This window comes from Hakea prostrata, chromosome 9 (genome assembly GCF_041222555.1).
Source record: "Hakea prostrata isolate BN-2017 chromosome 9, UWA_Hpros_2, whole genome shotgun sequence".
Classification (NCBI taxonomy): domain Eukaryota; kingdom Viridiplantae; phylum Streptophyta; class Magnoliopsida; order Proteales; family Proteaceae; genus Hakea; species Hakea prostrata.
Window position 1 is genome coordinate 18,501,649 of NC_142608.1, and position 16,753 is coordinate 18,518,401.

Here is a 16,753-nt window from a genome sequence, read left to right on the forward strand (position 1 = left end):
TGTTGTTAAAGAGTAACCATCCTTACCTTTTATAACTTGCAAGGAATCCTAAGAAATCAAGTAAGATCTTGACAAACTTGAGAAGGAGGTCCTAAACAAGTGTATACAACATATTAGGAAAGATCCCTAACAGAAAAGATACCAAAACATCCAAAACGACCAATTGGGTTGCTTTGTACTCATTGGTCGATTGGATTGGTCTTCGCCCTATCGACCAATCAATCGACCAATGAAGCAGAGGCCTACAAAATCGAGTTTTAAGATATAAAATCCGAATTTGGTGGTTCAAAGGGTACTAATCAAGGGGTAAACTACATTAGTAGTATCCTAACATATGGGGACCTCAAAACACTAATCGAATCAAGTCATCAAGATACAAATTAGGAAACAAAAAGTTACCATAATTAGATCAATCATGGTTCTTGAAGAATTCAAGATAGAAATCATAGACAAGAACAATAGGAGAATGAATCATTGATTCAGATAAAGATGTCATGGAAGGCATACTTAGATCTTCAAGAAAATAGACCTAAGAGCATAAATCTAAATAAGGAAACAAAACCTACCATATATGTAACTATCATGATTCATGAAGAAAGCATGGTATGGTAGAAGAGAAACAACTAGAGATTGATAGATCATGGATCATGAAAAGAAAACACAGCAATTGACTACTAACATGATCAATATAGTAGATCTAAGAAGATCGGAATTCAAATCAAAAGATGAACAAAGACAAGATCATGATTTGATCATGATTCCTTCAAAGCTTGCAATGATCATGGTTAAGATCATTGCATTAGCCATTAATCCTTAGGAAGATCATGAGAGACAAGTCCAGAGATGTTTGCAACAGAGATGCAGCATCTCCTCTCTGTCTCAACTCAAGAAGGAAGAAAATAGAGATGGAGGAGAAGAAGAGAGTGTAGACATACCTTTGATGCAAAAGGAAGAGTTTTGACGAAGATCTGTCAAGAAAAACACCAAGGATGCAAGGGAGATGACTTGCAGAGGTCTTTGGTTCGTTCCAAAGAGTTTGGAGGCAGAAAATATGAAGTAGACTCGAGATTGGACTTAAATAGAGCAAGCAAGACCTAATTGCCAAAGACAAAACCCATTGGTCGAGTGGATTGGTCGCTGGTCCATCGACCAATCGGTTCAAAAACTCCTAAACAGGGGAATTGAAGACCCGGATCAAATCCAATCCTAAAGGGGTTTTGCACACATATCAAGTGACTTACCTAATAGGTAGAAATGCCTTCAAACCATGATAGAGAGCACTCCAAGTCCATCAACTAATCCGATCTTCATCAAGATTCAGTTTCCATAAATAGAACCTCATCATCAACTCTCATGGATTCAAAGCCAGACACCAAGTCCTCCACTGGGATGGCCCAAAGCTGACTTCTTACTTTACTTCGGGTCACTGGACCTACAAATAACAAGGTTTCCGAGTCAAGGTTAGGGCTGGGTTTTACACAGTCGACCAATCAATTGACCAATCAGGTCAGCAAAGTCCAAACAGGGAATTGGAGGATCAAATGAACACCAAACCTAAAGGGCTTTTACACACACATCAAGTGACATACCTAGGGTGTAGAAATGCCTTCAAACCAAGTCAGATAATACTCCAAGACTTTCAACTAATCTCATCTTCAGTTCGGGGCAGTTTCCTTTCTAGTTCAGAGCAAGTTTCCATAATTGGAACACCAGCATCAACATCCATGGGTTCAGGGTCAAACTTCATATCTTCCACTGAGATGGCCCACAGTTGACTTTTTCCTTTACTCTGAGTCATCGGACTTACAAACAACAGGGTTTCCAGGTCAAGGTTAGGGCTGGGTTTCACATTCTCACCCCCTTAAAAGAAATTTTGTCCTCGAAATTGAAAGCGTACCTGAACTTCCAAAAAGGTGAGGAAACTTCTCCTTCATATCTTCTTCCTTCTCCCAAGAAGCTTCTTTGGGGGTATGGTTCTTCCACCGAATCTTCACCAAAGGGATGGTGCGATTCCGTAGTTGCTTGTCCTTCTTATCTAAGACTTCAGCTGGCTCTTCATCATAGGTAAGATCAACACTAAGTCCTTCGGGTGCTTGTTGTAGTATGTGTTCCGGATTCTCTATGTATTTTCGAAGCATCGAAACATGAAACACATTATGCACTGCAGCAAGAGATGGAGGCAAAGCCAAACGATATGCGACAAGTCCAACCTTTTCCAGAATCTCGAAGGGTCCAATGTAACGAGGGCTAAGCTTTCCTTTAACATTGAATCTCATTACACCCTTCATAGGTGAAACCTTCAAGAAAACTTTCTCCCCAATTTGGAATTCCAAATCGGTCATTCTCTTATCAGCCATGGTTTGTGACTCTATTTCATCCTACAGCGGTAACCAATCTGTGCGGAGACTCAGTGGTCCACTGTTGTTCATACAATGGTAGGGTTGGGCTCATGGACATCCAAGGAGCGGACTGGGTGTCGTGAGGAATCATGAGAGCATTCTGCCCCAACAATATGTGGATGACCATAGGGTTATGGAATGGAGTCCAATAGCGGTAACCAGTTCATGAGGGTTCTCATTCCTAGGTTGTGAAGGATACTGAACCGAGTTGGTTGGTGCCATAGGGGATGTATCTGGACTTCATGTAGTATGTTACCATTAAGACATGCATTGTATTAGAAACCCCGACATGCGCCAGTACTCATGCCAATGGTCATGGTGAGAGAGTGTTGACTTAACCCCAGCCATGGTTTGAGAGCTAGGTGTGGACTTACCATTCTACCCAGGATCCCTACAGAGGTAACCAGTCCTTGCCGGATCAGAGTGACTAGACCTACCCAGAGGAGGGCTGGTGTATATCTTAAAGCATGTCAACTGTTAGAGACTTGCACAGTTAGATCTTAGTGGTATTCATACTTTGCACTTCATACATATCATATATTCATTTCTGTTGATGTTGACATATGGATGAGAATTATTGTTGTTCTTACTGAGTTCACTAGAACTTATTCCTATATTTTTCTATGTTATATTAGCCTGTCAGATGGAGGATATACGTTGGAAGATGGATTGGTTTCCCATGAAGGAGCCTTCTCGTATGAAGAGGATGTGGCACCGGCAATGGGAAATGGAGATAGCCTGTGTGGGAGCTCCTACGAGTGTATGGAGTGCGCTTATAGCACCCATTGATGGGCGGAGGAGACAAGTTGCCAGGCAATTTGTCCATCGTATGGAGAAGAATTGGAGAACCCCTTTTCTTGATAAACATGAGAGACATTTTCTAGCTTTAGAGAAAGAAACTGGAAAGAAGATTATTTAATTCTTTTTGAATTGCTTCCACTGAACTCATATTCTTTTTGATCATTTATTATTTCCTTGATTATTTTATTGGAGTATTTGGACTCCTGTAATCATTTTATTTAATTATTGAACTTAATCTTGCTTATGATTATCTTTACTTGCATTTATTATTATTGATGGGTAAGACCGTGGATCCTGTGACGGATCACTCCCATGGGTTGTCGGGTGGGTAACCGAGACCTGCGGGTGGGGTGTGACAACTTTGATAACCATAGGCATAAAATGTCATAGAATGTCTATGTTCGTTGGTTGGAGGAGAGGATGTTACAGGCATAGTACTATTCGGCTCATAGGATGGATCCACCGAGGCACTCCTTTTGGCACTGAGTTGTACTTTCTTTTTATTGTTAGTTATTTTGTATTTGATGTATTGAAGTTAGAAATTATATATTGAATGTTATGTACTTAAGTAGATAAGTTTATAGTGTACTACTTGAACAACTCTACATTGATGTTATGTACATTAAATGACTTATCTACATTGATTTTTTTAGGAAAATACAACTAATGTGTTCTTTATACTCTAATTAGTTTAAATGCAGATTTCTACCCTAAAATACTCTCTAAAACCTATCAAAACTTCATGTCAAAACTTCATGTCAAAACTTGTACAAAAAAGTCCTAAGTTTCCTTGAAATTTCCCAGTTTCCCACATAGGTTTCCCATTTCACCTAGTCGAAACTTGAGTTTCCCTCAAATTTTTTTCTATGGTTTAAGGACAACTATTTTGGGTCGAAGCAATTTATTTTTGCAATTATAGTGAAGGAGAAAATGAAGAAAAATTGGGCATAACTGAAAAATAATTAGATTCCATAGGATTTTGATAATTTTAGAACTTTCACCACATGATATCACTCAGCTGGATCAAAACTTAGACAAGAGAGGAGACGATGGCAATGAATTTTTCAATGCAATGTAGGTATGGATCAAGTGTATTAACTTAATTGAAATGGATTAGTTTTTATTATTACACCTAAATTATTTGTACTGATTGAGGATTTCCACAGAGTTTGGAGAGGTAATTTTTCTTTGTGGGCTTATCTTAATAATTTTCAGGGTTTTTTTTTTCTTTCCCACATTGCATGCTTTAGTAGGGCTTAAACTCTAGGTTACATGCTTTAGTGCCCCACATTACAGATGTGAGTAAAATGACCATATTACCATCATTATAATATAATGACCATATTAGCCCCATCCTCCCATACCTAACACTGAGTATCTTCTACCAACACCTTGTTGAAAATGGCCCACCACCGTCGCCGGGAACCACCCCAACCCCTCCCATGCCGGCGACCATTGCCTGAAGACGACTGGAGCAATGGAAGAAGAAGCGCTTAGCAAGAAAGAGAGAGAGCTGATCCAAATTCCAAATTCTTCTCCTTTTCCCAAGCCCAAGATATTTCTTTGTTTTGATTTTTTTGTGGAAGACAATAGTTGTTGGATCAATAGATAGGTAGCTTGATTGGATTGATGGATCGGTGATGGATGAAGTGATCACCACAACCGATGCATCATTTAATTCCTAGTCGATGTCATTGCCTAATTTCCCCCCCTAACCTCCCTCTGTTCTTTGCGTTCTTGGCATTCGCTATCGCCCAATTTCTCAAGCTCTTCACCACTTGGTTAGAACCTCCTCCCAGAACTATTAACCCTATATTTATTTTCATTCCCGAACCCTTCAACAAGCTCACAAGCTTCAATGCCTTTTGGTATTCTCACTAGGAGAAGGGGGGGGGTGATTTTTGGTAGGGGTAGGTGCAGGTGGTGGTTGTTGATAGGGGGAAGTGTTGGGTGGTTTCTGGAGACGGCGGTGGGCTATTTTCGACAAGGTGTAGGTACAAGATAGGTGAATCCATTCGCCCACCTAAGGCACTACAAGAAAATGGGCCTACGGCGCGGCATTTTGGAAACCCCGCCATAAGTCTAAAAATGCCGTTGTAAACCTTTCCTAGTGCTTCAAAAATGCCGCAAAAAATGTCGGCAAAAGCACTGCCATATTGCAACAGTGGCACTAATAACAAATGCCGGTGATGGGGACTTACGATGGCACATTTATTGGAGTTTAAGAAACACCATTATAGTTTTCTAAAATGCCAGCATTTATACAAAATGCCACGATATATTATATTTATGGCGTTTACTGAACGTCATTGTTGGAAAGCAAAGTGCCATTTCATTGCTGGCGTTTCCAAGAAATGTTGTTTAGTGTTTTTCACGGTGTTTTTGAAATGCCACCATAGAGATAAGAGTTAAGTTTATTTACGGGTGTTTTTGATAAATGCTGTCATATGTGACTTATGCCGGCGTTTTTAAAACGCCGGATAAGTTTTTTTATTTAAAAAAAAATTGGTTCCCAAAAAGCCATATTTTAATGCTGGACCAAAAACCATACTTAGATTTGATTTTCTAATAAAAGAACAATGGATTATCTAATAAAAGAAAGCTCATTACAATCAATCCGTTCCCTCCATCCAATCAAAGACATACATGTGGTAGTTATAGGACTTATCAAAATGTGGGGATTGGGCTAAAGAAAAAAGTATCAAATAGAAACCCAAGAAACTCATGATATACAACCATAGAGTTTAGTATCTCAGCATCAATGGGTTCATCTCTCAAGTCAATAAACATCCATTTTTTCTATGATACATTGTAGGCCACCTTCAGTACATAGAGCAGCAAGATTAGCACCAACATACCCATGAGTGTCCTTACCTGCATAAATTGAACATAGGATTTGTTAGATTGACTAATTCAAAACAAAAATAGGTAGAGATGTTAATGGAAAATTTTGCTTTTATTTATTTCTAAACTTTCTAAATAACACTTTCAAGGTTAGTTCATGATAGATTTTCAATACTGAAAACAAATCCTTATCTATTTCAATATTCAAAGAAATTGATCTCATTTCCTCATAATTTTCTATATAACAAGAATTTGAAATTACATCAATAATTTGCTCAATAAGAAATGCAGGTATGTTGTCAAGTTCATAGACCATCATATCTGGCAAATCTATACAGTTTGCAGATGCCATTCATGAAGAGATGGGTAGATGCAGTATAAACTGGCTTTGTTTTCCAGTATAAATTTGTAAGGCTTGTGCGAGTACCTAAGGGAGGGGGAATGGTTATCAGTAATCATATCTGGTAAATTCATTTGCATTTTGAGTTAAACCATCATTCGTTTCATTTAAATAACTTCATTTGCTTTCAAAAAGAGTAATTTCCAAGTAATTAAGCAATTGTTTTCAGTTTCACTCAAACACCTTGTTGTGGTATCCTTGGAGAGATGTCCTGGACTTTCTCAACTATATTTCTTTCCCTGAAACAGGAAAGATGAGTCTCTGGGCACTCTTCTGTTTAATGTTCGAAGTTCAAGGAAATTAACCAATGCAGACAAACTTGTATAGTTTGATTGCTTCCAGCGCAACAGCACAGGAAATCGGATGCCCAGAATAAGTAAATCCGTGAGAAAAGTTTCCTGAAAGCAACAGAATTCAGGTAATACTCTAAAGAGAAAAATATAAGTATCTCCTATTGGGTTGAAGAACTAAAAGAATACCAAGTTTGTTGCTTTGCGAGTTTATAACTTCTGATATTTCAAGGCTCACAAGAACTGCACCAACAGGCACGTATGCAGATGAGAGGGCCTGACAAAATGCATTTTGAGATGGGGTGAAAATAAAAGAGTTGATTTTTTTTTTCATGGGCAACTGTTTGTTTTTCAGATCTTATTACCTTAGACATGGAGACAAGGTCTGGTTTAATATTGTATTTGTCACAACCAAACATTGTTCCAAGCCTTCCAAAGGCACATATCACGTACATAAGAGAGGAAGACATCAGGAGAAAAGACAGTCAAAAGAAAGAAACAAGTAAAGTCGGTCCACAAGTAATACAAACAGGACAAACAGATTTAAATACCTCATCTGCAACGAACAGAATGTCATATTTTTTCACAGCAGCTTGAATCTGCAATTAAGAAGAGTAGAATTAATGACTAGCATATAGGTATTCATGCACTTAACAGTTTATCATTTTTGTGTAAGAAATAAAATGTCTCTCTAGAAAACAATGAAGAAGGTGACGAAAACCTGTACCATACAACTAAGTATCCCTTAAAGATGGAGTACTCAAAGCAATATGAGTATTAATGACTAAAACATGAGCCCAAAGTTTACGTATTCTACTTGAGTTACAAATGGATTCAAAAGTATAAAGGTCACTACATATACGTGACACTTTATACAAATGCCGTTATATTATTAATATACTACGACACTTTATACAAACGTCTGTTATATTATTTAACATATATTAAACATACAACGGCGCTTTAAAAAATGTTCGCAGAAAACTTATATACAACTGCCGCAAAAAATTAATATACGGCAGCATTTTATACAAACGCCGTTTTATTATTAACATACATTGAACATATAATAATGCTTTAAAAAACACAGTAAAAAAATGATATATGACAACACTTTTTAAAAAACACCGCTATATTATTAACATTTAACGAGAAAAACGGCATATAACATTGAACATTCAACGGTGCTTTACAAAAAATGCTACTATATTATTAACATACAAAGACACTTCTAGAGAAACGCCACTATATGTTGACATACTCCGGCGTTTTTTATAAAAACATCGCTATATCCTTATCCAAAGTGCTACCGTTGAACCATTTTCTCGTAATGAGGGTTGGATATGGGAGGGTTTGGATGAGAGTAATATGGCCGTTATACTTTAATGAGGGTAATATGGTCATTTTACTGATGATTTAATAGAATATTGTTGGATGGAATGTTAGGAGTGTGCAACTTGTAATTTTGAGAGTGTGTAATCTGTAACTTAGGACACTAAAGTGTGTAACTCAGAGTTTAAGCCCCACTAAAGTGTGCAATCTGTAAAACTCTAATTATTTTTACTACAAGACAGTTTTGATAGAAAAAACTAAATCTGTTTTACAAATAAGCATGGGCACTGTTGTGATTCTAACCCTACCTATACACAATACGGATAGGAACCTTTATAACCCTGATTTGAATCTCAACGCCTGGGGGAGATGTGGACATGCAATTGTCTTAATCACAGCCAGATCTGCCATGGATTCCATGTCAGCATCATCCACCTTTAAAATGTTGGATTTTTCAATAGTTGTAGTTTCACATCTGGTGGTCCTTCCCATGCACAAACGAATCATGTCGCTATCCTTATCAGACTATAAATTATTTCATCCAAAATTGAAATTGAATTGCAAAATCGAGTGAAGAATGAGGAAATATTTGTCGCAACTGTAACATAAATTAACTCGTACAATGATTTAACAAAAACAAAACAAACGGTTTATTCATCTTCTAGAGCCTCAAATGATCACCTTATAAAGAAAAAACTGTTCTTGCTCTTACATTAAAGACCAAACAAGAGTACTGAAAAAACAAAAACAAAAACAAAAACAGAAAAGAAGAAGTTATTCTGATCAGATTGATACATTAATTACATGGGAGAAGAGAAGGCATGTCGTCGAATTTTGGTTTGAAGCTAAAATTTACCATCAAGGCCTTCTGAATGAGAAGGAATCAAGCACAAGTGAGTGGTATTTTGGGGATTCCCCGATTTTGGAGTTCCACAATCACGCTTTCAACTGATGGAGGCTTTAAACCGAGAGGAAGCGGCAACCATGGCTTTGATAAAACATCTCCAACAGCTGCATCTATGCTTTCCTTTGACTGTCAAATTCGAAATGTAAATATTATTGATATAACAAATGTATTTGGTTTTAATAGTATAAATAATATATTTAGCAAGTTTATCTTTTAAATATCCATATGATGATTTTACCAAAGTGAAGCACGCAATAAGATGAGGGCAGCTTTACTGAGAGTACAGGGTTGATGGTGGCTTCTTTAGGTACATAAGAACATAAGAGTACTTGTGGTAGATATAATAGAACACACACAAGAGAAAGGAGTTTAGCAACCACCACTAGACATCCATGAATTGTGGAAGAGGAGATAGCCAAGCCACTTCAAAGCTAAAGATGCTAGAAAAAGAGTACAAAGAGAGGTCCTAGAATGTCGCTAAACTCCTCTTTACATTGATAGCAATTTCAAGAAAGAGGAAAAAAAGAAATTGCTTGCCATGAGATAGCGGAGCAACTTGGCTCAATCAATGCTACAACATTACTTAAGAATATATGAATGCAGTTTATGAATATAATTATTGAATATTTTCTTCTATGTTAAAGCATTGAAGTTATAATTTTAAATAAATATTGTTTCCAAATTCTATTTCTATATCCATAACAATTTGAATTTTCCTCTTTCTTGAGGAATTTTAATCTTCTAATTTTCTAACATTGTCATTTTGAAATATTTCATCGATTTAAAAATGAAAAGAATAAATTTAAGGGTTTCTTACCGGATGAAAATCAAAGGGAGGAAGGGGGCCAGTCTGCCCATTTGAGGCACTCGTACCAACTTGGTCTACCTTGTACATAGCCTGAGGTGGAACTGCCCGAATGGGTGTAGTAGAAAACCTCTACATTAATTCAAAATAAATGAATAATTAAGTTCCTACTATACACAATTTAGTTGATTACTTAGTTAGAGAAACAAATCTGAAAGATTAACTTTACAAATGCATCCAAAACCTAAGTTCTTGATGCACTTGAAAACTCCAAAAGAGTAAGGAAGCATTTACCGTTGTTGCCAGTGGCTGTGGGAAGCAAGGAGTCCCTGGTGTGAGGGGACCTTTAACCTGCAGGAGACAGAGGTAAAGCTGGCTTCAGTGTTTGAGTGTTTCTATGTGTGTGTGTGTGTGAGAGAGAGAGAGAGAGAGAGAGAGAGAGAGAGAGAGAAGAGAGAGATTACAAGCTGGTGATGAAGTTGCTGCCAATAAGAAGGGTCAGGTGGAGGAGGTGGTGGTGGTGGTGATGGCCATGGAGGAGGAGCATGCACTAAATGTTTGGGCCAGATGCGCATCGCAGACTGATCAACTGTTGGATGTCCCCAGACATGCAAGGGCCTGAAGGGCTGCAAGGGAGTTAGAGGCGGAGGGAAACCCATTGTAGGTGGGGCAAGCCATGGGATTATATCCCTTTTGCTTCCTCCTCCAACTCCAACTCCTCCATTAATTTGTCTTCTTTGGCTCCAACTAGCTGCTTCTGCTTCCCTTGCTAGCAAATGTTTCCTATGTGACCTATATTTCTGCACACGAAACCCCCAAATGAATTCTCATATTAAATCTTTACATCCACCCTAACATCATAAAAAGTGGGATTGAAAAGAAGAGAAACCCTAAAATCTAACGAACTGAAAGTACAGGATATGTACTTGAAGGTGACTAGCAATGTTGTGTCGAGTGAGACAATCGATACCCATAAGCTCTAAAATCCTTGAAGGCACTGCCTTATCCACCCCAAGTTGTTCCACTGCTTGAACGAACCTCCTGTGTAGCTCTGGAGTCCAATCCACCTACATTTTTTCCGTCTCAAAGTCAACAAAATATATTGAAAACAAAGAAAAGAAATACAGAATTCCACCTTTGACATGACCATCAACAGAAAATCAAGATTACCAAAGATCAAATACAGGAACTTATTGGTTTCTACTTTCTCCCTAACCCAAAAAAATTATTCTACACAGAGTTCAATAAAAACATACTTTTCATCAACTTTGCAGATTATTCAGATCTGCCTAATTGCACTCCGTGAAGGGGGAAAAAACCATAGATCAGTGTGTCTGTGCAGTTGCACCTAATGGTCTATGTTTCAGTAGCGTAGTAAAACCTAAACACCTGCTCATGTTATCACAGATCCATCTAACAACTTGATTTAGGGTTACCTTTACTTTTCGCTTCCCTTGTGAACCTTTAGAGTAGGTGGTCGACGAAGATTTACGCTTTCTTCTCTCATCTTCTTTTCCAGATGGATTCACAGCAACCGGCTCATCCTTCTTCTTGCTCACAATTTCTTTATCTTTATCTTCTTCTTCTCTTTTCTCGTTCTCCTCTACCTTTCCAACTGAAACTGAAACATTTACCTCCGATGATTCTTCTCCACCGCTGACAGAAAACTCGGCAAGCATTTCTGGGTCCATTTCCAATTCCGGCAACACATCTCCATCTTCAATTCCAACAAAAAGATCATCGAAATCAATTCCTTCCAATAAATTTCCACAAGTGAAAACATCTGAGAAGTCATCCATATCGAGTTGGAAACCCTCCAACTCTCCCTTACTTTCTTCATTGGAACTTCTTAAAGTTGACACCTCAAGCATTCCAATATCTAACTATACTGAGATTGAAACGTAGACAGCAAAAATCATTAACTGTCTCAGAGGGAAAGAGCCTAACAGAAATGAACAGTGGAGTGAGACGACATGATTTTGCATGGAAAATGCAAAGAAATCTGATAATTAATGGTGGGTTTATGAGTGGGTCATTGCAGAGATGACTGAGGAAGGAAAGGAGAGAGTCCAGCGTTTTATGTTTGATTTGCAAGGAAGGCGTATGGAACGATTGAATCTCAACCACAACTTGTTTTGAGATTTTGTTTTTATGTTTTTGTTTGGACTTGGCAACCTTTCTCTTGTTCTTTTGTTTCTAGTTGATTTGTGGACTGGCTTTTTTTAAAGTTCCAAGAAAATCTTACCAAGGCTTGTCAGCTTTTATTTTCGTATTTCTTTTCGTTTCCATCTTGGTATAAGGAATTCAATGGAGGAAGGGATTAAAAATAAGAATAAAGACTCCAAATTGGTAAGCCGGGGGAGCTTGGGTCATGCGCATTAACCATCAAGCCAAGATTTCGGCTATCAAATTCGAGACCTAGATTACGGCCGTTGGATCCGGAATTTCGATCAAAATCTCGATCTGACCGTCCCAAATGACCCCAAGCAAGACCTGAGGTGGGGTCCTTTGGGCAATGTCTATTGTTATTGTTGGGGAGACTATTGTCAAAAGGCTTCTACTAGAACTAAACTTCATTATTTAGTGAAGAATAAAACAGATATGGTTGTATTTGACTCTACTTCTGAGTTATCTTTAAATTCTATTGATTATATAAAGATAATCAAATACCCTCATTGGTGACTTTAACTTGATTGGATGAGTGCTTTCATACTATGGATGTGTGTTCTCCATGGAGGCTGAACCACGTAAACCTTACTTCTCTTTCTCTTTCTTGCTTTCGTTGTTCATTATTATGTGTTTATGTAAGTTTCAACAATCATGCCATTAAAATTAGTTTTCAGTTAGGTTATAAAAGTACATAAAAGATGTTATCATTAGAGGTATAGACTTGATAAACAATTTTAAGCTTGCTTCCTCAGCAAAACCTTTTTCAAATCCCATTATAATCTTCCTCATACAATATATTTGACAAGACTAAGGTAACCAATTGTTATAATCAGAAGACCAGAGGCACAGTATAGATAGACCAATAATAGAATCAAGGAGAAACGAATATTTATAGTATACTTTATGTCAGAATCACTTATCCGAATGTAGTAGAAGAAACGAAGGAAAATCCGCACGAACTCGAACAGGGTGAGTTGAGGTGTACGTATAGTACTTTTCCTTAAGGTATTTGAATGCCCCCTTTTATGCCGACTGGGTTTGACCTTGACGTTCTCACCTCCAAGATACAACAACTCCTAGATCTGAAGGCAGCATTCCAACAGAGTCTACTTGCAAAGGAGATACGAAGGTAATACACAGCATAGGAATGAAGAAAACAAAATGGAATTTTTCTAAACTCTAGAATTCGAATTTTTGTTTTTTCACCAAAAAACCGAGTGACCTTTGTTCAGAGCTTCATCTCTATTTATAGGCTCGTATGGACACCTTCAGAGAGCTACATATGTACATAAGGTCACCTTTAGAGAGTTGTGACTGTGTGATCAGTCACCTCCCTATTGCAAAACCCAAAACTGGGTTTTCTGGATCCACGACCCCAAGTCCTAAGTCCCATCATAGACATTTAATATTATTTATATAATATTATAGTGGCCCATGGCCTGGTTAGACTAGGGTCTACGGACCACTACCGCAACCACGCCCGACTCGGTCCAGCTCGGTGCATGCGCATGATCCACACTTAGCTCTCTACCGGCATACACCCCACTTTGGAGCTATATATGTATATATAAATCATATAATCATTAGCTCCATCCGATGTGGGACTAAACACATATGGTAATCTAAATTACCTAATATATATATGCCGAATTGCCAAAACCCTTTGATTGGAATCTATACATCCAGAAGAGTCCTATAGAGTAAGAATAAACAAGAGTCCTAAAACAAAACTAGGGAGATAGAGTTTTAATGTTTTGAAACTTATCTAAATAGTATATTATATTATATTATAATATTATTTTATTTTAAAACAAAAATCCAACACCAAAAAATTTAAAAGAGAATCACAAAACAGAAATTTGAATACCCAAATACTTTTAACAAGATTCATGAGAATATCACTTTGAGTTTTTTTTATAAAAACACACATTTTTTTTTTTTATATATATATATATATATATATATATATATATATATATATATATATATATATATATATATATATATATATACACTTTTTACATGTAACTCACTTAAGTTGGGGTGAAACTCTTGTTCCTCCCTTAAGTGGGTTATATTACATGTATCAATCCAATATTAAATGTAGCACACAACTAACAGTCTTAGTTAAATCCCAAAGGAAATAATTAGAATACCCTCCTAATATCAATTTAGTAAACAACCCTTGGTCTCATGCCATACCCAATTCTTAGGTGGGTGAAGGGAAAACCCCTTCACCTATCTTCCTTCTAGACCTTGCCAGAAACCACCCACCACTGCTAGAAACCACTGCCTCCACCTTCCCCTTCCAGCCCCACTGCCCCACCGCCCCACCTTCCCTGGCCAAAAATCGCCTGATTCATCCTTCGCAAGGCACCTCTCTCTCAACGACTAAGACCCATGTTGAGAAGCAAACGGATAAAAAGAAGGAATCAAGAACTGTTGAGCCATTTCAAGCTCTAATAGATTGGGTTACACAAGGAAAATTTCTCTAAAGGCAACACAAAGCTGGTGGATCTCAGCTTTTGAGAGCTAAACTTGCTGTTAAGGGAGAAATAAACTAGCCTAAACCATTTCGGTTAGACCGAGCAATTTGGACTAAGCCAAACCGACCAAGACAAGGTCGGCAAAATAGCAAGACGAATCCAATAAGACTTATAGCCAAAGAAATGGTATTCAATTGGAATTCAACTACTCATATTTGAGTAAGATTCAATTACTGAGACTCGTATTGCAGACTGACTAACATACATAGAAAAGCTATAAAAAGGTATGAGAACACAAGAGAAAGGTATACTAAATTGAGCTATCACTACTCAATACTTTATTGTTCATTTTTCTTGTCTTCCTTAATCAGAGAATTTCCTAACTAGATCGTTGGAGGTGAAACTCGACCACCCCGGTCGAGCTCATTCTTGCAGGTTCATTCGGTTGAGGAGATGTGCAGGATTGCATAGCAACACTTGCTTTTCGGGTTCGATAGATCAGACTTCTTGAAGCTAATCAATAATATTGTCAAGAACATCTGGTTGATTCCGTACCCTTTTAAGGCCACAAATCTTTTTCTTCAACAATAGAATATCATCAATCCAAATGCGTAGAAACCCTAGAAACTGAAAAACGCCCACAAATTCAAATAAGTAAAAGCAAAGTGATTATCGAAGAACTCAATAGAAAATATTAGACCCCTCATCAACCGAATCATCGTTGGCAATGAGATCATGGCCACTTGTGATAATACCTCATTGCCAAGCTTTTACCAGCCATGAAATCCCTCCTCACCACTCTAACAAAGGCAAGGATCAACAGCTTTCAGGTATCCACCCCTCACTCGCTTGGAATCCTCTCCACATTGGCAGATTATGGCTTGGGTATGACAGGGTCATTTTCGCTTTGATGCTTCAATACCACAGAGATGGCCAAATCTTCATATCTAAACTAGAAAATTAATTTTAAGATCAAACAGGCGGTGGTGGCCGACAGGGGAAGGTGGGGTGGTGGTGGGTAGTTTCTGGCTAGGTGTAGGAAAAATATGGGTGAAGGGGGAATCATTTCACACCCCCCTAAGGATTGGGTATGGGATGAGACACAAAGGTAGTTTAGTAAATTGATATTAGGAGGGCATTTTGGTTCTTAACTAAGACTAACTGAGACTATTAGTTGTGTGCTACTGTAATATTTGATGAGTTAAATGTAATATAATCCCTTAAGGGAGGCAACAAGAGTTTCACTCCAACTTAAGTGAGTTACACATAAAAAACTCAACAAAAAAAGAGCGGGGGGTGGGTGAGTGGGAGAGAAAGAAAGAAAGAAGAAGAAGAAGAAGAAGAAGAAGAAGAAACGCAATGTAAAGAATGCATTAGGCTTGACTCTTAATTTGCACATTAGAATTAATTAAGAATGAGATTTTGGGAATGAAAAAGTGTCTTCTTGTAAGAATAAATTTAGCCAAGATCACATAGATTGATTAAAAACACATTTGTATATAAACAGTATAAGATAATGAAATATGCCTTCTTTGGGATCCATTGGAGACAGAACGCAACGCATTTTTTTCTTCAATCTCACACTAAGAATAAACCTTCTTTATTATAACATCTCCTTCCTTTAGCTTGGTTTAGAGCATTAAGGGTTGTGCCTTCTCAGTGGAGTTCTACAACCTCATGTGTCTCTTATGTGTTCTAGGTAACCCATAAGAACCTAATAGGATTTTGTAAGTCAATCTACACTCTAGGAATTTGTACAATCACTGAAGTTTTTCTTTAGATCTTTATAGAATGGATTGGTCATATGCATTTCATGTAACAACACTCAAGATGTATAAATAGAATAAGATTACACTAATAAGTGAGCTTGCACAAAACATCCATAATTGTAAGAGAAGATTATTGTCCAAAGCTAAGAGAAGAAATGGAATAAGGGAATTTCTCAGAGCATTAGGAGTGTACTGCTCAAGCCAGTTGTTTAGGAAGTGAAAATGTGAAAAGGCCGTCTCACCTCATAGAAGCATAACTAGCATGCAAAATAGAGAATAAGATTTTAAATAACGTGTGAGCATACACAAAACATGAACGTATCAGTGATTTTGCCATAAAAAGAGAAGTTTTCCATGAAAAATTTGGAAAAGAAGAAAATTCTCTATGTAGTGTATCGGCCAAATCTAGTTATCAAAACCATAGTTAGTAAGTTCAGGTACGGCAACAGTTCGAGTGCGACATGCATGGCAACTAATCATCCCTTACGGTAACTCGGTAAGTACTACTTTTCAATAATCCAACTCAATAAATTGTGTACCACAATCAGATT

The 16,753-nt window shown here is 37.5% G+C and overlaps 1 protein-coding gene across 1 annotated transcript; it reads right to left on the bottom strand.

Moving 5' to 3' along the window:
- Positions 1-8,559: 8,559 nt before the first annotated feature.
- Positions 8,560-11,837, bottom strand: LOC149004915 (putative transcription factor GLK1). The gene is made up of 6 exons (XM_089169451.1): positions 11,215-11,837; positions 10,705-10,845; positions 10,243-10,578; positions 10,073-10,129; positions 9,791-9,910; positions 8,560-9,099 (listed from the first exon to the last, which is right to left on the bottom strand). Exons 1-6 carry the CDS (start codon positions 11,647-11,649, stop codon positions 8,950-8,952), a joined length of 1,239 nt encoding a protein of 412 aa, XP_089025577.1. The 5' UTR covers positions 11,650-11,837; the 3' UTR covers positions 8,560-8,949.
- Positions 11,838-16,753: the final 4,916 nt, after the last annotated feature.

What these genes read in the sequence shown, in the direction of transcription:
- LOC149004915 (XM_089169451.1), bottom strand. Translation starts at nt 11,649, where the DNA reads ATGCTTGAGGTGTCAACTTTAAGAAGTTCCAATGAAGAAAGTAAGGGA. An exon ending in ACATTGCTAGTCACCTTCAA is followed by an intron (nt 10,579 to 10,704) that starts GTACATATCCTG and finishes TTTCGTGTGCAG; the next exon opens with AAATATAGGTCACATAGGAA. An exon ending in CTCCCTTTGATTTTCATCCG is followed by an intron (nt 9,100 to 9,790) that starts GTAAGAAACCCT and finishes CGAATTTGACAG; the next exon opens with TCAAAGGAAAGCATAGATGC.